The following is a 24,433-nucleotide window of genomic DNA, read 5'->3' on the forward strand; positions in this document are numbered from 1 at the left end:
TCCATTTTGGTACCACGTACTGCTAAAAGGTCTTACTCCAGGAATGAGAACTTCTTCCCCACGAGGGCTCATTATCTCCAGTCCCGCAGCCTGGCAGGTGCCCCAGGGCTCAGGGTGTCCCTCCGCTGCCCCACCACGCTGGGGAGCCTTTCCCCCGCGGGCTGCTCCCTGCACGGCCCCGCGCCCAAGCCGGGACGCGGGTGCCGGGCAGGCAGCGCTGGCGGCCGCCGCAGGAAGGGAGGCCTCCCCCGCCTTCCAGCGTGCGCCACGAAGGGGACTCCCGGGGAGCGGCCGCGGGAGGAAAGCACCCCGGGGCAAGCCCGAGTGGGTCAGTTCCTCCCGCCCCCGGGGGTCTCCCGGCCTTTCGGGGCCGCCCCAGCCCGGCCCGAGGAGCGGCGGGAGGAGCCCGGCCCGGCGGGGCGGCAGGGGGAGCAGGAGCACAGGCCGCGGCTCCGGCTGCCAGGAGCGGCCGCCGCAGGAGCCGCACGGGCGACTTCTCGGAGCCGGAGGGAGGCGGCGCGGAAAGCCCGGCGGAGGAGCCGAGGATGCGGCCGCTGCCGCCGGCCTCTGCTTAGCGGCGAGCGCGGCCCCCCGGCGGCGGCTCCACCACCCGCCGCCCCTCGGCGCCGGAGCGCAGGAAGCGGCGCCCGGCTCCCAGGGCCCCCCCTCCTTCTCTCCCCTCCCCGCCCAGCGCAGCGCGGGCGCGGGCGGCTCGGGCCGCCGCGGGAGCAGCAGGCGCTGGCGTCGGATGCCTGCGCTACGCCATCCCGGTGCTGCCGCGGCCTGGACTCCGCGGGGAGCGCGGGCGATCGGCGGCCGCTCCTTTGTGTCCCAGGTCGGTGCGGGGGAGCGGCGAGGGGGGCGCGGGGGCGGTGGAGCAGAGCGGCAGGACCGTGTCCCGACCCCTACCGCAGGACTGGAACAGGCGGCATGCTCGCCGGCATGGCGGGCCGGGCACTTGTTTGTGTCGGGCTGACCCCCCCCTCCCCGCACCCTGGCAGGAAAACCTCGGGAGCCTCCCCCCAGCCCGGCTAAGTGGCGTTCGGCACGGCGGGCTCGCCCCCCTCCACCGCGGGGCAGAGGACGGTCCCCCTGAGCCCTTGCCGGGGGCTGCTTGTTGCCCCCGGGAGCGGCTCGTGACTGGGGAAGTTCCTGCCTGGGCAGCGTTTCGCCACCGCTTTTGATTGTTTATCGCTCCGAGGCGACGCCGAAAATAGGTCAGAAAAAATGTCCAGCTCGTCCCCGCCGCGAAGTGCCCGAGTGCCGGGCGCGGTACTGGGACAGCCGGAGCCGGTGCTGCCTTTCCCCTCCTTCCCTTCCTGAGAAATACTGGATTCTCACAGGGTTTGAAACGGAGGTGGGGGGCGTTATATATATATATGGTTGGTTGGTTGGTTGGTTTTTAATATCGCTTTTTGCGTGCGGTGTGGAAAGTTGCTGACCGAGCGTTAGGAGTAACTGTTAGGAATAACTATTTCCTGGTGCGCCAAGGGCGGCACTGGCGGCTCTCGCCCGCCCGGTCCGAGCGGGCACGGCCCGTGTCCTGCGGAACGGGGGCGGTGCGGGGCGCGGTGCGGGCAGGGCGCTGCGGTCCAGCCGGGCCCTGCCTTCAGCAGATGCTCGTAAGCCCTGTTACCGCCCGTGGGATCTCGGCAGGGCTTAGTTAACGACCAGAGTGCTAACAGCAGGATTTGCGTGATCAGTAAGCGCTCTGGTGGAAATAATCTTTCCTTCTTGTATTATTTTAAACAAAATTTCCAGCAGAACTTATTTGAAAGCTTTATTTGATGATTATGTGTTAAACATATCACTTGGAAGAGCAGCTGCATAGCATAACAGATCTTAAAAAATTGTAATTGGGGGATTTACAGTCATGTTGATGTTATAACTGAAGAGGTATTTGCTGAATTGTTTAAGCCCACTTCCCCTTTCTCCTGCTTGCAGTGGATTTTGCTGACTGAAAGGTAACAACCTACTGTTTGAGATCTTACATTTATCATGTAAATGGGCATAAATGTCTAATTTGTGTTACTGGGATTTGCTTTGTTTTTTAAGTGATTAATTCTATTAGCTTAATGTTGTCTTATACATAGGCAAAGCCTGAGCTAAAATCCACATGCACCACTTTTTAGTTTGCTGGACCAATAACAAGTAGTGAATGCTACTGCATCTATTACTCTGGAAGGGAATGTATTACATTTTCATCCATTAAGTAGTTCCTACTTAGCATTCTGATTGTGAAGATAAAACTGCTGGGCCCGTGCTAAGGGATAAATGGCATAGCCCCAACCTGGTTCAGTAAAGCTCTGCTTTGCTGGAACATTACAGCTTTTTTACAATGAAAAAGTTCTGGATTTATGGAGGAGCAAATTAGGTATTTCAGCATAGTTTTTATTATTTCATTCAACAATTCATTGCCCATTAGAACTGAAAACACTGTTTTGTAGGAAGTGAACAATAAACCAGGCTCTGGCTGTATCTTTGCAAATACTTTAAATGAATGAAGCACAGAATTGTCATCTTGCTCTGTTTCTTCCATATGACTGTGCCAGTCTGAATACCTGCATTTGGTATGTCAGAGCACAGCTATAAATCTTAGTCTGCATTTTCCTTGGATGGACCGGCTTGCTTCCCTTTTCCCACCTCTCATTTTTCCTCCTGTAGGTAGCATAAGTCCATTCTTCAGCTTTCCTTCGGTAACCGATAAAAGTCAGAGAATATGAATTCAAGCTCATTATTTGGAGGGGTTTCAGTGTCCCTTATGTGAAATACGATCCTACAAAGCTGGTAAGAGTTGACTGGTATAATATGTGAAAATACTATTTTTGTTCTTAAATTAACACTGTATTAATAAAATTGATTTATTATCTTCATTTCAGATTATGGTCAGTACTACTGGCCTGGGTAAGGTTTGGCATGAATCAGTTATATAGTAATCAGCTGCACACAGCAGCCGAAATCTGTCTTCAAAACTGTGGTTTTGAAAATGTGCCAGACAACCCAGCACATTTGTTGATTCAATTTAATACCATTGCAATAGAATTTACTTCTGTTTTGAGTTAAGCAAAACTGCAAAAATAACACCTTGGGCTCAGTTCAGATTTCAGAAGACCCCTTGCGTCTCTTCTGAAGCCCTGATGATGGATATGACAGTATTACCTGACATTCCAGTTTTGTGGTTTTAACATTTCACTTGGAAGTACCTGGATTTCAGAGCTCAGTTCCAGGATTGTCTGTGTCATTTTTTTCTCATATAGAAGAATTAGTGAATACAGTTCCCAAGCAGGGAGAGACATGAAAACTGAGATCCATTGCTCTCTCTAGCATTCCCTGTTGACCTCGCTAATCAGTTCTGTGCTGAGAAAGACTCTGTCACGTTCTGGTGGACTTAGTTGTGGTTTTCAGACATAAACACTCTCTGACAGGATGTTTCTATCAGTATCTCATGCTCACTGGCTTACAATCTGGTGGTTTGGTGCGAGCTTCTCTTACTGGAAGTGATTAGATTGAAATATGAATGCCACAGTCTAGTTGGGAAGGTGCACAGGAAAGTAAACCCTCGCAGAGGGGTGAGGCAGATTATTGTGAATGGTAAGGTTTTGAACTACTGTAGGTGAAGATATGGGAACCCTGTCTGAACTCTGACTCTTGTACATTTTTTTTCTTTGAAGAGAACCTAGCTACCTATACCAACCTAGGAGGCAGATACCTAAATATTTATTAATGTGATGCTAAGAGTACTGGTGTCTCTTTCCTGGCCTGGGTGCTGTCCTGAACATCTATGAAAGTTCAGCTTGTACCAAAGATGGATCTCAGTGTGAGAATTATAATCAACGGTTGTGAATTTTTGTTACTGTTGACCTTGTTTCAGTGTTTGAAGTTGTTATTGATAAAGGCCAGTACTTCTCATGCTTGCTTGCTGTTTCATCCTATGCTTTGTGTGTCCTTTTTTCCTCTGGATGAAAAATAGTCTCACTAGAGCTTTAACTGCTTTCATAACAGGATAGATGAGTAGCACCTGTGTGTTGACCAGCAGTTGTTCCTGATGGATATTTGTTTTGCCAGCCTGCCGTTGTATATCAGGTATTTCTGACAGGCCATTGGCTCAGAGAGCTTGTAGACAAAATAAGTATTCCTGGGTCAAGTAACAGCACGTAAATGCTTTTGGTTAACTATGAGCATAACTTAGAGTTTCTTGAATTATGAATTATTTAATCTTGCCTTTGTTTTCCCTCCTAATGAAAAAGTTTGAAAAATGTGATTTTTTTGGTTGCTTGTGAGCTTGCTACAATCAGACTATGCTTCTGAATAAATGCTACTTCCATATTTTTCTGCCACATCTAGGCAAAACAAAGTATCCTTACGTTCTGTTGATGTTAATGCACCACGTGTTTTCTCTGTGGCAAGACACGTGATTTTATGTTCATTATGCATCTGCTGATTTTGGCCTTCTCTAGCATTTTACTAAGCACCTTTTGAACACATTCATTCATGGGATACATCTCATTAAGTATTGTGTATAGACAGTTCAATCACTGCAGAAGTATTAACATAGCGGTTAAAAGTATTTATGCATTCATTTCTAGCAAAGGTGGTTGGTATGTTGGTAATGTAGTATTGCTGATATTTGTAGCAGTCTGTTGTACAAATTGTCTTCCTTGAAAAACAATTCATGGAACCTTTGCGGTAACAAGAATATACAACAAAGAGTATACATGAAAAAAAAACTGAAAGGGAGGAAATAAGTTTGCCATGGTTTGGGGTCAGGAAGAAGTCAGGTGAGCAAATTGTGTTTACTTCAAGCAGGACAGCACTATTCTTGGAAAGAAGAGGCAGAGAAATAAGGAACAGAATCAAACCTCGCAGAGCTCAACTTACAAGAAGAGCAAAAGTTGAAAACGCTAAAGCAAATTGAAATGACATCAATTCTATTTTTTGCTAAATGGTTTCAGTACTATTTTTTTCTGAGTGGATTTTTTGTAGATATTTTAGAATTGGGAACATTATCATTGCAAAAAATCTTGAGCTTTATATTGTGCGAGCAGTTTTGTTGGAAACGAGATACAAAATCTCACCAATATTTCTTACTAAAAATAAATAAAACATGTCCACATTTCTGAATTGCATGTCTTGTCTCAGAAAAAAGCAATACATTCATATTTTGCTATTTTTAATTTTCAAATGAAAAGTTAAAAAATTGTTACCTCTCATACTATGTAATTATAAATATTTATACATATGTATGTGTGAATATGGTTTTTTGAATCTCATTTATAAAATAAATCACAAACCTGTGCACAGCACACCCTCAAATTCTTAGAATTAAGAAGAAATCTACAGCATTCGTCAGTTAGTTGTGCAGGAAGCCTTACACTGGACTTCTGATATCTGAAATAATAAACTTGTTTGTTTTCCAGATGTAAGTCTGCCCACTATAATCACAACCTTGTTCACGTGCTGTGACCTCATGAATTAATCCCTGTTACTGATCATGCCGTAAATCACTCATTACCTGTTGCATAAAGGATGTCAAGAGAGATAAGCTTGTAGTGCTTTCTAGCTATAAAATAAACTGAATTCTCTTTATGCTTTAGATGATTTTCTAAATAAATGAGGTTTCCCTTTAAATTTTCATATCAGAATGGCTTGCAGTATATTTTTTTCTCTTCTTTCTGTTGAAATTTACAACAGAAATGTAGTAGTATCTGCACTTCTGCAGAAGGAGCTGTACTTTCTTCCTAGGCTGTCAGTTCAGTTATCACTTGCTGATTTTTCTGCATAATGATTGTGTATTTCCATGTAAAAAACTGTGTAATTAATGCTGCTGGGTTTTAGTAGTAGAGGTAGTATTTGTGTATCTAGTGCTTTTAAACTAAATTAAAATTGCTTGCCTGCCTATTTATATGGGGCCCATCTAGCTTTCTGTAAATGCACATATATATTTTAAAAGATTTTCTGAATTTTTAGGGTTATACCAGCTATCAGTTAATTCCAGGGGCCTATGATTTCATGCACCTCTGACCTTCAGTCCCTCACCTTGATGAAATAATCAGACAAAATTGTGTGAAGGTATTGAGGATATTTGAAGTACTGAGACAGTGAGGCATAGTAGAAAACATGTTTCACTGCTTTACGTGTAAAATAGCTTAGAGGAAAAAACCTTGTAAGGATGAGGTCAATACTAGACCTTAATGTGGAAGTCAAGACTTAGATCTCCAAATTTACAGCCATTCTATTGTGCTGGACTTCTTTTTGTAATGAAAGCCCTTTCTAACGAAAGCTGTTGCTGAGGCAGAAGCTCTGAGCCATAGGGTTTTACCTGCTGTTAATCTTACTTTGCATATTCTTAAGAGACAGCCTCTTCTATGGAAAGTGCATTGTATGTCTCTGAAATTGGATTGAATGCCAGCTAATGCTACAGATGTTTGGGCTGAATTTGGGTTGGTGACTAGAAGCTCTAACAGATGTGTTACCTGCCTTTTGATTCAAACATGTAAAAGCTGTTGGTGTTTAGCTAAAAAGATGAATTTTCATGGCGAGTCGGTATGGTGAGCTGTCAGTTTGTCCTTCTCAGATAGGACAGGAGGGAACAATGAGCTGTTTGAAAACCAATCAGCCATGCTGTCGGCAGGGTGGGGAAAGCCTCTGATGACTTTGGTTCCTGGTTGGTGGGCCTTTTTCCTCTGGATGTGTTATACTGTATTTAATACGTGGTTTTGCTTATTCTACTTGTAGCAAATATTAAAGCAGCATATAAGGGATTTAATGGTTACAAAATGTTAGTACAAGAATTTCTGACTAAACATGACAAGTAAATGGTAGGAGAAAAGGAGTGAACAAAAACTGTTCCATGTAAAACATTGTCAAAAATTGTTTAAATAGCATTGGTGATAGTTCAAGCTAATTCAGAAATCAGTTTGCTGATTTGTTTTGATGTAACCCTTCAAATCTACGCATTGAAGTTACTGAAGGAGATCATTAGATTTGTTTTGTTTCCAGTATGTTATTTTGGAAACAGAGCTGTGCCATTTTAGGTTTCTGTCAGTGTTTTTAGCAGCTTCTCACACATCAGCGTTGTTCTGTTAGTGAAATGCCACACAGGGAGCAGAAGGTGAGAGGGGCATGAAGCCTTCAAGCTGCAAAATAAACAAAGGCAAAACTTGAATTTGGATTTGGTAAGGCTGGTATATTTGTCTTTTAATAGGGACTCTTTAAGCAAGGTATTCTGGCACTGTAGTGAGGAGGGAGCAATGCCAGTGCCATGAGGGAGGGTTACGGCCTGTGGAGCTCAGGTAGAGCAGGCTGTGGTAACTAAGGTGGCCCTGTCTCTCTCCTCCGTGACAGGGAGCGGAAGAGCCCTTCTACAGCAAAAATTGTTCCTGTCTCCCGATGCCAGCTGTCAGTTGGTAACTGCAGGCAGAGAGTGTATCTGGGCCTGTTGGGACAAAGCTGCTGAAAGCTGCTCTGCTTTCCATCGTTCTGTGCTTCCTTCAGGAAAGAAATGGTCTGGGTTGCCAGGCAGGGTTCCCAGGTGAGAGGTTTCCTCCCTGTGAGTAGGGAGCAGGACATGCCCTATGGAACAGGGTAGAGGTTAGACTGGGCTGTCGCTTGGGCTCTAGGGTTGTGTCCTTCCGTGGAGGAAGTGGGGCGGGAGGGGATTACTGTTCGACTTTTGAGGTGAATAAAAGGAAGGAATGGAGGATAAAAATACTGACTCGGGAATGGCTGTGAGAAGGGGCAGTTTCTCTCACCTTGCCGCTCTTCGCTTTGCTGTGCCAAGGCTGTGGCTTATGGAGGCAGGCAGGATGAGGGTACAACTGGCCAGGGAACTGCTGTGCTGTGCTGCCGCTTGCTTCCCTTCCCCGCGCTGCAATGGCACAGCTATTTGTGGAGCTGTGCTTTGAAACCGGATAAGGAAGTGATCTGATCAAGCCCTGCAAAAATAGATTATTCTAAAACGGTAACTAATTAATTTTAAAATGCTGTCCCACAAGCACTGTGTTGGCAGTGTTGTGGGGGCGATATACTGCTGCTATGAAGTCTCTGTGAATGAGCACCTGGGATAGAAGCTTCTGAAGCTGTTGCTGGTGTGGAAGATTTCATTTAGTTTCACAGGCAAAGTTGGCTTAAATTCTTGCTTTGCCCTTCCTCTCTTCTTCAGGGTTAGTTGTTATTGTAGGTGTACTCTTTCAGATAGATCAGTGCAGCTGTTTGTGGAGCTGTATTTAAATCAGTGAAATGTTGCTGTTTAAATTATTAAAAAAACCAAAACAACAACCTCACAAAATTTACAAAGTAACCTCCAAAATAGCTGTAAAGGTTTTTTTTTAGTGCTGGTGGGCTTTTTGCCCCCCACGACTGCCAGTACAATTGCAGAGATGGCTGTTTGTGGCATACGTGCGAGCAAGTCTGCAAGGGTAACAGAGAGAAATAACTTAAAAGACTTTACTGCTCGTGATATGTAATGTGCTGTTTTCTCGTGGTGCTTACTGACATCCAGTCTTCCTTGTATGCTGAACTCTGCTCAGTTTGTTCAAGCTACCATGACAATTATCTTTGATCAGTGTTGTCTTTACTTGACATTTGTTTCTTCAGAAACTTCTTTTCCTGAGTATTTGTCAATAAAAAAAGCACTGTATGTACTGTGTTTATTCTCTTCTCTTCTAAAACAGCTAAAGGAAAGAAGAGAGTGATTTAATTTTATTGTGTTTTTTTCTTGGAGGGGGGAGTGTGTGTTACCTGTTTGGTTTGGTTGTTGGGGGTTTTTTTTGCTGTTGGGTCAGATCTGTTTTGCTCCAGGCTTCAGTAGTAGAAAAGAGAGTGGAGGACATCGAGGATAGAGCATTAAAATCTTGTGCTTGACTTGTTGTAGTAATAGCCATGTGAACTTTGAAGTTTAGGTATGTTTCGACTTAATGCTCTTAGATTTGGAAGTGAGCAGCACGTAAGTTGCTGGAGATGCTACCTGGGGTTGTAGAGAGATATATGGCTCTTCCTCACCTGGTCAGTATTAAGATAAGCATGCATTGAGAGAGCTTAAAATCTTTGGCCAAATTGACATGTCGGTGTTTGTTTGCTACAATATGTTTTTGAAAAGCTTTAATGCACATTCTGAAATACTTTTCTATGACATCATTAGGTCATTGCTTGCAGTGGTAGTCTGCCTATTTGTCCTTCAACTTTACAGTTGTATCACTCAACCGTAACTAAATTGCACTTTATACTAGAACAATATGGATTTGACTATAAAATTAATGCATGTTTTGTGTAACAGAAGAGTTGCAGAGAGGGTCTTAGAAGACTTTTGGTCAGAAAATCATCAACAAAGAAAGAACAAAATAAAAATCTGTGACTTTTCTATGATGGGTATTGAATAAAGATGGGACAGATATAAGAAGCTAAAAACAGTGTTTTGTATTTCTAGAGTTTTTAGGTTTGGGGTGTTTTTTGCATTGAAAAATCAAAGAATCAAACTTTTAACTTAGATTTATGTGCTGTAATGCTTACCTCAATTAATTTTGTTAAAGTGGTAGGAAATTGGAAGCCAGGCTACAAGGAAATTAGAAATAGTGTGGCCAGCGGGGCCAGGCCAGTGATCATCCCTCTGTACTTGGCACTGGTGAAGCCACATCTCAGATAAATACTGTGTTCAGTTTTGGCCCTCGCTACAAGAAAGACATTGAGGTGCTGGTGAAGGGTCTGGAGACCAAGTCTTATTAAGGATCAGCTGAGGGAGCTGTGGTTGTTTAGCCTGGAGAACAGGAGACTCAAGGGAGACTCTGTCACTCTCTACAACTACCTGAAAGGAGCTTGTAGCCAGGTGGGGGTTGGTTTCTTCTCCCAAGTAGTAACAAGTGACAGAGTGAGAGGAAATGGCCTCATATTGTGCCAAGTAATGTTTAGACAGGAAAAATTTCTTCACTGAAATGTGGTCAGGCATTGGAACAAGCTGCCTAGGGCAGTGGTGGTATCACAGTCCCTGGAATTGTTAAAAAAAATGTGTGGAATTGGCACTTGAGGACATGGTTTAGTGGTGAAGATGACAGTGTTTGGTTAAGGGTTTGGATTTGATGATCTTAGAGGTCTTTTCTAACTGTAATGATACTGTGATTCCATGAAAAAAAATGATATCAAGGATTATATTTTTAAAGATGTAGTAGCCAGCCCCAAATCAGCTGACTTTTTAGTGGGTTATTAACATTAGGTGTTGAAAAGTAAAATAGCTTTTGATAGAGTACTCCTGCATATTTCTTAAAGAACTTACATTTGTAAGAAAATCCTGGCAGTCACTGTTTTTCTGTGTTGACCCATCCAGCCTATCACCACAGATGCTATTACTGTAGGAACTAGCAAGGAAGTGTGACCTAGCAAGGTTTTGTGACCACTGATCCTGGATCAGATTTACTATCAGATTATCCCCTAATGTAACTTTGATCAGGCAGCCAAGCTATCACATTTCTTAAGTTAATAAGAGTGTGCAATATATCATTTGTGCTGACTTAATGCCTACTGTGGGAGGAAATACAGTAACTATTTGGCATAAAGCCTTCCAATACAAAATCAACCCATCAAGTCTAAACTGTATTTACTGTCTTGTCAAAGCATGACCTAACAGCAGGTATCGGAACAATGACTCAACTCTGTAAAATGGTTTTTTTTTATTCAAAGGACAATAATACAGAATTATTACCTATTAAAAATAATTTACTGATCATATCCAGTTAGATTTATTTTTCATTTCTCTTGAAATAAAAGCTTTATTTTTTTACAGTAGGTTTGCTTGGGGTGGGACAGAAATTGCAACTTTCTTTTGGAGACTCTTTTGATTCATAAAATATGGCAGAGTAATGACATTAATGGTATTGCAGACATTTTAATGCCACATTCATTCACCCATGTAAAATTATTTTTCATCATTGCTTAGGACATGGGATTCAAAGAGAGGGAGCTTTCTTCCTTTATATAAATAGGAAAATGAAGTATATTTTATGTACACTTTGACAGACCCTTAATGTTTTATGAAGAACGTATTCAGTTGGGCAGAATCAAATTAGTTTAGTAAGCTTCCCTCTCCTACTTTATTAATTCTTACCTGGTGCATCCTTCATAAATTTTTGAGATTATGAGAAGGTGAATGTATTAAGCTATAGAGTTTGGTTTTTTAAGCGAAAATACTGCAGCCTGCAATTTATCATTTGTTTGGTTTTTTTAAATTTACTGTAAGATCCATATATGCTTTTTATATAAAGTTCCAAAAGACTTTTATTTGATTATTTAGAGTAAGCACTTCATTTTGCTTTTCCCCCTCTATTGCTCTTTGAGTGGATTGTTAGGAAAAGATAGGTTGTGAGTTCACTCATGGAAGGTGATAAGTGAAACAAGGAATTAATTTACAGATTTATTTCTACATTTGCAGATGTATTTCTAGATACATTACTTCTACTGTAGTTAGATGTAGTTATTTTCTTTACTGTTTTTGAGGTAGCTCAGCTTTACTGCTGATTTACATTGTCCACTCTCCTTGGTTCTTAGTGTGTGGTAGTATTTGGTTCATTTTTCTCACTCAGCCAGTGCATGGGACCAAAGTGGGACAAAGTGGCTGGCATAATGTGGTAGCACATATCCTGAACTGCTACTGCTTTTCGTCAAAATGCTCCATTCTAGCAGTTTCTGACTCAAAAGCAGTCACATTTGTGCCAGTTATTTCATTGTCTTTTAATCATAACTTTTAAAATGTGGATTTTGTTTTTAGGGTAAGTCTTTGTAAAAGGCAAGTAAAACATGTAGTTTGGTTTGCTCCTGTTCTGTTTCCATTTTCTTTGCAAATTACTGTTGAAACCATTGCTCAGTTCCGCCTAGTGTGAAAGAGGAGAAGGGATCTGAGAGATGATGCAGTTTTTGTTTAGTGTAAATTGTTGGCTGAAGAGAGAAGACTCTGAAGTTAGTGCCTGTACTGGGAGGAAAAATTCAGAAATCTGCAAACATTGGGTCTGTTTTGCAGCAGGGGTTGTGGTGGAGGGGGGAGGACACATTGATAAGACAGTGAGCTTTTAACTGTACTGCTCACAGAACTTTTCATGTTAAATTTTTTAATGAGGAAGCTTAGAAATAACATGTCATTTGTCAGACAGACAAAGCCCAATGTTAGCATAGAAGGGAATAAGCCTAATAAATGTTCAAGATGGATTATTGTATCATGGGTATGATCTATTAATAGGGGAGAAAAAAAGAAATAAATGCAACATCTTAATGACTTCTATGCTCAGTGGGAATAATCAAGTTGTCAGCTCAAAGTAGTGAGTGTGTTGTTTTTATCAGTGTGCTGCATAGAGGATGAGATATTGGTGCTAAATTTAAAGCAAAAAGTATGAAAAATTGAATTTTAATGCCTGATTAAGTTGATTGTTTATATAGCCCATTTAAGTGCCATAGATATCTTGCATTAGCTTTGTTAGAATCAAACCTTGTGGTTGGTTGGGAAGTAGTTTGGGCTTAGAGAAGCAGGCATGATGAAGACTTCAATAGTTGAGTTTTTGCCCTGACCCCATGAAATTAGGTCACTGTTCAACTATATTTACATGTGGTTATTTACTTCACATAATTATTTATACCTGTGAAGCTTCAAAAAAAGTAAATGAATAAATCCTGATAAAAAGCAGTCTGTTCTGAAGTATTTTTCTAGTGATGGTCTTGTTGTCTTTTTAAAATTGGGTAATGAATTTAATAAGGTCTCTTAGATATTTCCACTTAAGGGATTTGTTTGTTTGTTTGTTTCCTTGTTTTACAACATGATGATTATGCAATTCAAAATTCAATTACCAGTTCTTTTCTACCCCTCACCTTTTTAATTATGGAAAAGCAAGGTTTATTTGTAGTGCTGGGAAGCTCTAGTCTCAACCAGAACACTGTGATACCATGTGCTGCACAGCTGCAAAAGGATTTCAAAGGACAGGAGGAGTTATGCTTGATGCAGTAGTCCAGGCTCTCTCTGCAGGGGATGCAGAGGGAGCTGAAATGATCAAAATAACAGGCTGGTTCTTTGCAGCACCATGCTGAACTAGTACATGCAGTGAATTATGCTTTTTCAGCCTCACAGTAATTAAAATAAAAGAGGATATTAGCTTGGATGAGTTTTGGCTGTATGGATAGATGGGACATATTTCTAATCACATGCAGAAAAAGTTGGCAGGTCTTCTGCATAGTCTTGCCAAAGTCTATGAGCACCTAGAGAAAACTAAATGAAAAATATCGTCTAGGTTTACAGTCAGATTGTGCTAGTATGCACACTCAGAAATTGGACATTAGGAATAGCCTTGCTGGTCAGGTCAAGAACTTTGTTTTTGCCACGCTAAATTTCAGCTGCAAACAGCGTCCAAGAAACAACTAAAATTGGAATTGAAGGCAATTCTCAGGTGGGGGGGACAAACCTGTGAGTCATCAGCACAGAGATAAATGGTGGCTGAATTTCTGTTGGCAGGTGCTGGGTCTCTGAGCATAAAGGGGAAGAAGACGGGTAAAAAAAGGTCAGGGATGGAAGTGTACAAAGCTCCTACGGCAACTTAGAGGAAAAATATTACTTGAAGAATGTTAAATGAGCAGCTAAAAGAAGACATGGAAAGTGAACACTTTGCTGTATTTTCATGTGCACAATCTGTAGTTTTGCTTTTGATTTCCACTGGATATAAAATACTAAATCTAAGATTAGAAAAGATTGTGTGTTCTCTTTCTCTCTCTCTTAAAAAGGAACTTAGTCCTCTTTAAAAGGGAACTGGTATGACATAGGCTGTAATGCATTGTTAAACAGATAGAATAAATGGTGCCATTTCTATGCAGTATTATAGTATCAGGCTTTTACTCGGTCATTATTGGTAAACTATGGTATCAAAGATAGAATACCACACATGACATGCACAAGTGAATTCTATTTAGAAAATTCCAGATAATGTATTTTTTTATGCTCTGCTTTCTCTGTTTTCTTTGCTCTGAAGCTGAGACAAAACCAGTTAAGTTTCACAGCTTGCCTGCACAAGCCGTGATAGATTTTGTGTTTGTATTTCTTTGGAACATACATACAGAAAGGATGCAAAGTTCCTCTAGGAGGGGAGAGCTAAGCATTCTCTTTTCTATGTGTTTGGAATCTAAAGGTCATCAGATAAAAGTGAGATTTTTGGATTTTTTATTATGTTTTTTTCAAATAGTTTTAAGGTAGTGCTTGATCAGGACAGGGACAGTTGTGGTGTTGACTTACCTGTAATGTTTGCTCTAAGAAAGTGAGTTCTTGGTCTTAAGGCTCTCCTCCTTGTCCCCTGAATTTTGTTTCCTGTGGAGAAGGGACATAAGATTTACCAGGAGAATCTCATCAGACCTTTTTCTATAAGTTGTCTCCTCCGTGGTAGCTATGTAAGACTGCGTGGGGGCATGAGCTGTATTTGATGACTCAGGCCAGAATATCTTCCTACCTCTTCATTGCTGTGTTGCTGCTGGTGAGCTTAGAGCCTTTCTGAAGACTGGGGAGACTGTGGGTTGGCTGGGGAGGTACCAGAGTCCTCCGGGAGCTGGATTTTAGAATTCCTAGGTGAAGACAGGGATAGTTTGACAAGACATGGCAGTGTCAGCTTTGCCAGAACACTGGCTTCACGAGAGGTTCTGGTTTTTTACTTTATTTTGTAAAAATAGTTATCAGACTGCTACACTTGCAAAGAGCTGAAAATTACAGTGCAGGACCCAAGGGCAGATTGGAGAATGCTCATAGGCAGTACATGTATGACTGTTGGAGAGGTCATGATAAAGGTTGTTCTTAGGATGCAAGAAAAGGGAACAAATAACATGAGTACTGAAAAGTTCTAGAGATACTGCTGTTAGTAAAACATTTGTTTGCTTGTTTGTTTTTTAGTTGGAGCAATATGTTTCCGACAGCAGTAGTGAAGAACTGGAAGACTGGTTGATTAACATACTAAAATGGAGTATTTACCAATGCAGGTAAGACATTCTTTGAACATCTTTTTGCAGTTTTGTTTCTTAGTGTTGTCTTGCGTTTCCCAATACAAGTAACAAGCATTTCTCTGAAAACAAAGCTGGTTTAGGAGGATTCTGTCTTTTTAGTGCATTCTCAAATGCTCTGATGCAGCTGCTGTAAAGTAGCTCAATTTAGAAAAAATATAGACTCGGGAAACATTTTTTCCTTCAGATGGACCTTTAAAATCTGATATCCTGTGATCGGTTTTGTACTGTGGCCTCAGGAAAGATTAGCTTGGATAACTAAAGAAGTGGTGAGCGAATGTGGGGAGAGCATGGACTGGCCACAATATGTAAGAAATTTTTCAGCTTAGGAAAATAAATAAACCCCCAGAAGTGTGAAAGAAAGGTTTGGTCCTCAACTTAGGATCAAGTGGCTTTAACTGATATTTTAACTATTGGAGATGTTTACTCTCAGTTCTGTAAATACTTTTGAATAGTGAAATGTTTTGATTATAAATGTTAAGTAGCTACCAAAAGTTTAGAAACCTTCTGTTCTGTGTATTAGGGTGTTCTCATTTATTATCAGACCTTCTGAAATGGCTTTATGTGCTGCATTAAATTCTGTTTGTCATATGTGGAGAGCTCCTACTGAAGGATTCTTTTGCTTCTTACAGGCAGACAGAACAAATGTACAGTGTAATAGCTTCGTTTCTGAATGCTAATGATGTGCTTTAAAATACTACAATAAACTCTTTAAGTATTAAAATGAGTTGTGGAATTTTGATGTAATTAAAGTTTGTGAAATTTTAGCTGTAAATTTGAAAGGAATCTATATAAGTACATACTTCTACATGAGTTTTTTGTTGGTTTTTGTATGATTAGCGTACAAAATTTAAGACTTTGTCCAAGTTGAGTTTCTCCTTTAAAATATTTAATCACTGCATAACATTTTCTATTTTATAGTTCACAGAACACTGTTTTCTTTTGCACTGATATGAAAGACTTGCAGAAAAGTCTGTGGTTTGTGTCAGCCTAGGGCAGTGAATGTTCTCCTTCTCCCAGTTTAAGGTGCACGTGGAACAAGCTGATGCTCTACAAAGAAAAAGCCATTCTCAGTAGTCAGGTGATAGACTGCAGCCCCAGTTACCTGCAGCAGTGCTTGCTGGGTGTGCCATTCTGTGAACTGGGCCTCACAATTTCTTACTGGTTTTGCAGTTGATCCTGGAGTGTGGCATGGATGCCGCTTTTCCGGATACTGTTGATAGCAAGGGCTGTGATACTGGACTAAAATATATGGTGGTGTGTCATGCAGTCCTGTGTTTGCTGGACCCTGTGCTTGGTCTGCAGGGAAAAATTGCCAGCCCAGGTGATTTTTAGTGTGCTGGTTGGGGATGCTAAGTAAGCTTGATAGAGGAGGGAGGGAATGGCCCCAGCTAGAGCTGTATTAGACACAATAGGAATACCACAAGTTCACTGGGCAACCCTTTTGGCAGTTATGCAAGATATAGCTCTCTTAGCTTTTTTTGTTTAATTAACTCGTTCATAAAATGGACCTTTGAACTTGTCTATTGGACTAGTTCTGGATTGTTCTGAGTCTTCCTGCTGGGGTCTGGAGGGACAACTCTTGCAGGAACAGTCTTCCCTTTTCTTAGTGGAGGCAAACTGTTCAGGGATGTAGCACCACTCATTGTGCCAGGAAGTCAGAGCCATGTGATGTCTTCTTCACAGGAGAATGTAGTTTCATTAAAATGCAAACTGGATGAGACTGCCCCATGGCATCCTTACTTTAAGTCCTTTTGCTTTTTCCTGAGTGTTTTAAAGCGGGTTCCTTTTTGAGATATTGGACAGTTTCATACACAACCCACAGGATTTGTTGCTTGGCAGCCCAGGGTCACAGTGGGATTAGGAGCTCTGGAGCTCTGCTGTGCAGCAGCTCAGGTTCCGTTTACAGAACATATACTTGGACTTTGGTAGGTGGTGCCCATGTGATAATGTGGTATGGCAACCCCAGAGAATTAGAGTGCAGAACATCTTGATTATAGCTTTTAAGACCACTGAGGACATCCCTACTCAATCCTATAGACAAAGCAGTGGAAGAGGGAATTGCTACAAAGCCCTGTAGGTTATCAGTGCCAGTCCTAACATTGCAGTCTGTAGCAAAACTGTGACATCATTCAGTTAATCTCTTGACTTTCGGATTGAAATTTGAATGATGACAGGATTTGTAGGCAAGCTGGGTTAATAGCGTGATCTAGATGCTGTAGTAGGGGCCCTTGATCTGAGGTCTTCATGTTGTCCTAATAGCTTCAGCAGCAAAATTCGTTTTCCCCTGTCCACTGTTACTTCAGTAACATACTGTTTCTGTGTTTTTGTAAAGTCCTTGCAGGGTCCCTGTATTGGCTCTTAAACCAAGATCAGAATTAGCCTCTTGTTTGTAGTTAAAAATCTAGACCTGTGCTGTGGGGGCTGGAGCCTTCCAGCTCCTCTAGAGTGAGTACAGAGAGGTAAATCTTACCTCTATGCTAAGAAAGCTTAGCTGATAGGCTAGAGGTTGCCCCTAAAGGTACTTGTTTTCAGGTGCTGTGGTGATGACATTTTTTGCCAGCTGTTCTGTTTCAGTCTCAGTAGTACTGCTTGCTACTTCACAAACACCCAAATGCATGTTGAAAATTTTAGAAACAAAACCCCCCATAATCCATTCAGGCTCCAGACAGGTAAGTTTTTTCAATGTTTACTGCTTCTGCATTAAACCCAGCAAAAATGTGCTAATATGCATAAAAGATAGTCTAATCTAGTTTTTTTCGTTAACTTAGTCCCCAAAACAGACAGTAGTTTCAGGAACTGTTAAGTTTGAAGGCAAGTGTTCACAGAAAATGTAGTCTGTTTTATTAGTCTAGTTGATATTGTTGAAGGAAAACCAACAGAACTTGGTAAAATCTATAGGATTTTAATTTAGGTATCAGCAGGCAGTTGTAAATTAGCAGGAACTTGCCAGTCTGTGAAGATGAGAGTGAGTATTAACACCTTACTCCTAAGAAAAAATTAACTATAAATAGGCATGTTTCCCTCCTTAATTCCTACCTTCCCTCTAGAATCTCTCCATCCTAAACCCTATGTGACCTGGTCAGACACTTTCTCTTTACTGTTTGGCTGTGCTGTTATTCAGCTCTCCCTGTCTTCATGCCAGCATTGAGGCACTGCTGCCTGCATGGTCGTTCTGCATCAACAAGGGCTGGAAGCAGCCTATCCTCTCTCTGTCTCCTTGATGGCAGTATTTTTCCCTATCCAGCCAAGTACCGGAGCAGACTTGCAGTATGTAGATATCAGTAAATGCCAGAATTGTATTATGCTGACAATGTGTTGTGATGGTTCTGTGATAACAATTCCTTCACAGCAAAGATAGAAGTTACTGTGGACTGGATTTGGTACAGCCTGTATTATTGTTTACCTCAGGGTCTGCATGTTTAAGAAAGCTGTGCAAAATTGTATATAAACATTGTCCTTTGTAGGACCCGATAGACATTATCTCCAGCTTGTGTTCTAAATAGTGTGTTTTCTGTTTGTTTTCAGTAACTGAGGTGCTGACAAGTTTTAACTTCTTCATCCTTATAAACATGAGTGAAGTTCAGGCTATGGTAGAATTCTCCGTGGAGCTCCACAAATTCTTCAATGTTGATTTGTTTCAAAGAGGGTAGGTAGTGTGTTCTTTCAGACTTTACTGCAGTGCATGGCTGATGTTGGAAAGACCTTAATGGGTACTCTCTCATGAAGTGTTGTTTCATGTGTTACTGCTTTTATAGTGATTTGAAGTTTTTTTTATTCCTTATTGGTGTTACGACCCACCCCTGAAGGCACAAGTAAGTTGGGTTCTTGCCAGTAGATCCCTTGGGGTGAATTAGAGTGAAAGACACTGTATGACTGATGTTTGTATATATATATATATATATATATATATATATATATATATATATATATGTAGGGTTTATTTTAGAATAATTTGGTTGCAATTGAAAGCAGGTATGTGGCCGTTTTGGTTATTATTATCTACAGTAATATGGCAATATGAAAGCACTTAAGAAAATATGTAAGTGAAAAGAAAGAAAGAATAATAGTAAGAATGTATCACCACCCATAGACTTTATTGTTGTGGTTTAGTTGTCCATTGGTCTAAGTGGTTATTTGAAGTCTTGATCTATCTTGTTCTGTTGGGCATGGGGGAAGAAGCCCATGAAAAACAAAGTCTGATGGATTAATATATGTTCAGGCCAGGTGGGAATGCCTGGTACCTCCCCTGGGTGGGGGCAGTTTTCAGTCCTCTGGTGAAAGGCCTCAGAAAATGATTCTGGGGGTGCTTTGGGGATCTTTGATGGTTTATGACCCCTTCGAAGACGTGGCAGCTGCCTCTCATATCAGTGCAGTTGAGCCAGTTATGCTCCATCAGACCTTCCCCAAGGAAGGGAAGTTTTACAACTGAGCAGAGTTGGGTAAGGGGCAACAATTACCATGATAAAAGGCACTATCTCACCCAGCTTTGGCACACTGATGCTTCCACAATTGTTTTAAGTCATTAACCATTAACAGTCCAGTCTCTCATGACTGGAAAGTCATATTCTTTCTAGGAATTAAAAGTAAGTACTCAAGTAATCTGGCTTAAAACTTTGGTTGTAATACGGTATGTTTGTCTAATTGGAGAAGAGGGGAAACCTGCAGATACGGAGAGTGCATTTTATTCTTATCCAGGCTTTTACCCTTTTGTATCTTAATTTCTGTAATCCCTTTTGTTTGAAATATGATAGATGTTTCTCTTGAATCTTTTAAAAATGTTATTGCCCCAATTAACTTATTTATCAGTTTGGGACTGAGAACTTCACCTACTTCTCTCTTCGTACTATGCTGTGCCTCCACAGTTACACAGGACTCCATCCTGCCTCATTAGATTCTCTTCTGACTCCACCTGGACTCTGTAGAAGTCTTTTTCACATTCCTTTCATTTAATATTACCTGACTGTCCCAGATTACTTTCTAAGGTCCTTGTTTCCCATGGTTGTGCAGGAAATAATGCTTTGTAGCTTATTTTCAAGTTATTAGAGGTTTTGGTCATCTCGTGTTGTGGTACATTACCTTTCTGTCAATCTTCCAACAGACTACAGTAGAAATACTTGTTAGTTCTTACGATGTTTATGTTAGATAAGTCTAATTGAGGCTGTGTCAGTGCTTACGGAGAGGGAACAGTATATATCAGTGTTGATTTATGATAGCTCCTTTTTCCAAAACATTGTAGAATAATTTTCCTTAGGAACATTTTAGTAATAGAAAAATACAGGCTTGTTTTTAGTCTTGTCATAATTCAAGGCATGTGTGTGTGTGTGTGGCAGGGTATTGTTTTTGTTGGGGTTTTGATTTTTTTCTTTTTTTTTTTCTGACGTGGTGAGTTGATGAAAGTTAATAGGATAGTTTTATTGCTTTGGGATGCACATAGTTCTTTCACCTTGTATTAGCCCTCTGAGATGAAGATTTTGGGCAAGAGTGAGATAAAAAAAGGTAGCATTGGAAAAGAGCTTAGGAGAAAGAGGCATAAAATAGTTATGAATCATGTCTTGGCTAGCTATCCTCCATCTTTGCCATTTAACTGTTAGTTCTCATCTATATTTTATTAAAGCTAATTTTTCTCTAAATTTGACATACAACTGGTACTGACAGAAGTTATGACCCATTATGCTTGCTACTGTTTGCAGTCAAAGTATATGCAAACATCTATGTCCCCTTTTTAGGAAAAATCGTAATTTCACTGTTCATTGGAAGAGCAGGATTAAGGAAGGCCTAAGAGGTCTGGGAATATTCTGAGAATATTCTAATTACTTCAACAAAAAAGCACTGTCTGTCGAACTGTAGCCTTTTTTAATCTCTTGAATTAGTGGGGAAGGAGAGGGTAGAACATGGCAGCATATTTACACTCCAGTAGAGAACCTGAACAGAAGAAAGTGTTTTGGTTGTCTTAACCTTACAATTCAAATGATTCCTCAGTAAGGTAACTGAGAAGCAAAGCACAGCAATATAACTACCAGTGCTTTACTTGGCATGTTTCTTTTTAGCTTACTCTTGAAAAAGCAATAAATTCACAGGGCAAGTTCGGAGGTGGAATGCTGACATAATGAGAAACGTGACATGAGGAGATACTGCCTCTCTGGTTCAAGCTGAATCTTTAACTCTGGGCATGTTCCCTTAGAAATTAATGTCAGGAAGAAGAGAGAGTTTCCAGAATAATTTGAAAGACCAAGAAATGCGAGTATTGCAATAAATTCAATTTGGGTAAATTCTAGTATTTTTCTAGGGAAATGTCTTTGTATTTGTTTGAGACAGGATGTAATACTTACACTGCTGGAGGAGCTCTGGGATAATAGATTGAATGAGCAGAAAAGGAAATCTTTAGTTTCATTATTGGCTTCCTATTTTTGAGCTGCCGCTGTGTTTCTCTCACCAAAAATCAGGCACAGAATTGATTGTATTCTGTGTTTGTTTTGGATTGTGTTCATTCAAGCCTACCAAGCTTAGCATGCCTGTCTGATGTGTTAGAAGCATCATGACCTTCTGAACTGTGTGGGATAAAATGTCGGCTGTTGTAATTAATCACATTGAGTTCATCAAGCTCCTTCTTAAAACTTAGTAGATTTTTATCCACACTGTTCTCTTGGCAAGTGAATCCAGATTCTCACTTGTTTGATTATTGGAGACGTCATCATTTCCAGCCTAAGTTTCTGTCTGATCAGTTTTGGTTTTTCTTAACAGCTTTGTCATGTGCTTTGAATTAATCTATCAGTCTGAAAGTTCACCCTGAACTATTTTTAGATGTTAGTCTTTCATCCCTTTTATTAATTATGAACTGACTGAGTTTGGTCATTGGAATTCGTGGCACATTCCCTACTACCTTCCCTGTAGGGTCCACATACCCCAGTATCCAATAAAACCCATTTTTCTCTCTTCCTGCTTTTATAACTGTTTGAAGAAATCTGCCAACTGTATCATATTTTCTTGGATCTATATCTGCAGTGACACTACAGTTGCCAGAAGCACTTATGACTGTTTTTACACTTAACGATTAAATTTGGTACTTAAGGAATGAATGACTAGAAGCAGTGTTGATGTCCCTATATCTGTGTGGTCCCAAGGTTACTTCAGAGTAATTTTCGTCTCGTTCTCTGGACCAGATGTTTTGTATCATGAGTGTATTTTGAAGTTGTGCATATCAGTAGTTGGTTCAGACCTCTTTGTCCCCCCAGGGCTTGAGGTGCATTTTGTGACAGGTAAATCAGAGAGTAGTTCAGCTTCCTTCAGGAGTCGTCCAGGTTCTCTGAGTGGAAAGCTCTCAGGGAGCTGAACCAGCTTGCAGCAAACCAGAGTCATTGGGGAAAGTGCCTCAAAACCACTCTGCTAATCTAAACCAATTAGTAGTGCAGACTGAGCCAAAATTTCTCATAGTATTTAACTCAAGATCAGATTTATCTGAAGGGTTATAACCATATTATTCTCCTAAGTAACCTTTTGAAGCAGACTATTTGCTTTACTTTTAGGTAGTTGTTATTATTCCAAGGAGGGGAAATAGCTCAGACACTTAATTCTAGTAACACTATTTGTCTGGATGCATGGCTCCCTCCTTCTTACCTAGTTCAAGAAAGGTTGTCCCTATGTCTGTGGTTCTAGTGTGTCCCTGTATTCTGGTGGTTAACTTCTGAAGGTGGCACTGTAGCTGTAAGTTGAAAAAAAGTATGTGGTAATAATAGTTAAGTAGCATCCTTATCTAATACAGCTCTTTCATTGTGTTTTCTTATAACTCTGCGTCACTTGCTTAAAACCCAACTTGCTCCAAGTAGTTCCATTGGTTTATTTTTATCTGTTGTTACAATCAAATAAGGGTTCACACAATTTTTATTTTGAATTAGTGGGATGTGATGATAGGAATATTTGCCCAAATAGTGGTTGATATGTAAGTATTGTGTAACAAAATGAATAAAAGAAATGTAATTTTTGGGGACCTTTGAGAATAATGGTTTGAGATAGTGAGGCTTCAGGCTATTTTGTCATTTTAGCTCATAAAAGCTCCAGTAAGGTTTGGGCTCTGTAGTACTGACCTTTTATAAATACAAAGGAAACATAACATAGCTTGGCTGTACAAGAGGAGAATGAGTTCAATGGAAAACTGGTTGGATGATTGGGCTCAAAGAGTTGTGGTCAGTGGTGCAAAGTGCAACTTCCAGCTGATGACCAGCGGTACATCTTCTGGATTGATACTGGCTTAGTAGTCTCAGCAAGTTTTTCATAGAATCATAGGATGGTTTGGGTTGGAAGGGACCTTAAAGATCATCTAGTTCCAACCCCCCTGTTATGGGCAGGGACACCTTTTACTAGACTAGATTGCTGAGGGCCCCATCCAACCTGGCCTTGAACACTCCCAGGGATGGGGCATCACAACTCCTGTGGGCAATCTGTGCCAGTGCCTTGCTACCCTCTGAGGTAAAAGAATTTCTTCCTAATATTTCATAAATGACTTGGACTCAGGACTGGAAGGGATACTAAGCAAGTTTGCAGATGACACAAAATTGGGAGGGGCTATTGAATCCCTTGAAGGCAGGGAGGCCCTGCAAGAGAAACCTTGACAAATTTGAGGACTGGGCAATCACCAACCATAGGAAGTTCAACAAGGGGAAGGGCCGGATTCTGCACCTGAGATGGGGCAACCCTGGATGTTCATACAGACTGGGGAGTGAGGGTCTGGAAAGCAGTGCTATGGAAAGGGACTTGAGGGTCCTGGTCAACGGCAAGTTGAATGTGAGTCAGCAGTGCCCTGGCAGCCAGGAGGGCCAACCGTGTCCTGGGGGGCATCAGGCAAAGCATTGCCAGCCAGTCCAGGGAGGGGATTGTCCCGCTCTGCTCTGCACTGGTACAGCCTCACCTTGAATATTGTGGCAGTTTTGGGCACCACAATATAAGAAAGATATTAAGCTCTTAGAGAGTGTCCAAAGGAGGGCAACGAAGGTGGTGAAGGGCCTTGAGGGGAAGGCGTGTGAAGAGCGACTGAGGTCACTTGTTGTGTTCAGCCTGGAGAAGAGGAGACTGAGGGGAGATTTCATTGCAGTCTACAACTTCCTCATGAAGGGAAGAGGAGGGACAGGCACTGATTTCTTCTCTGTAGTGATCAGTGACAGGACCCGAGGGAATGGCCTGAAGTTGTGTCTGAGGATGTTTGGGTTGGCTATTAGAAAGAGGTTCTTCACCCAGAGGGTGGTTGGGCACTGGAATAGGCTCCCCAGGGAAGTGGTCACGGCACCAAGCCTGACAGAGTTCAAGAAGTGTTTGGATGATACTCCCATGCACACGGTGTGATCTTGGGGATGGTCCTGTGCAGGGCTAAGGGCTGGACTCGGTGATCCTTGTGGGTCCCTTCCAACTCAGCATATTCTGTGATTCTGTGATCTAACTC

General features: G+C 41.3%; 1 protein-coding gene across 6 annotated transcripts in view; it reads left to right on the forward strand.

Annotated features, from left to right (window-relative positions):
• Positions 1–334: 334 nt before the first annotated feature.
• Positions 335–24,433, forward strand: part of FAM135A (family with sequence similarity 135 member A) — an 85,239-nt gene continuing 61,140 nt past the window's right edge. For 3 of the 6 annotated variants that reach the window (XR_003538874.2, XM_027711210.2, XM_027711214.2), the window contains exons 1-3: positions 335–835; positions 14,894–14,979; positions 18,529–18,649. Coding sequence is in view for 5 of the 6 variants with exons in the window: in XM_027711210.2 (XP_027567011.1) it covers positions 18,573–18,649 (77 nt within the window). In the remaining variant the exon portion in view is untranslated. Of the gene's footprint in view, positions 836–1,556; positions 1,965–2,664; positions 2,788–14,893; positions 14,980–18,528; positions 18,650–24,433 lie in introns of those variants that run through there. The other 3 variants (XM_027711211.2, XM_039384641.1, XM_027711212.2) reach the window with 3 other exon arrangements.

Source organism: Pipra filicauda, unplaced genomic scaffold (assembly GCF_003945595.2).
Source record: "Pipra filicauda isolate LSUMZ 115617 unplaced genomic scaffold, ASM394559v2 scaffold365_size864120_pilon, whole genome shotgun sequence".
In the NCBI taxonomy this organism is placed as follows: Eukaryota; Metazoa; Chordata; class Aves; order Passeriformes; family Pipridae; genus Pipra; species Pipra filicauda.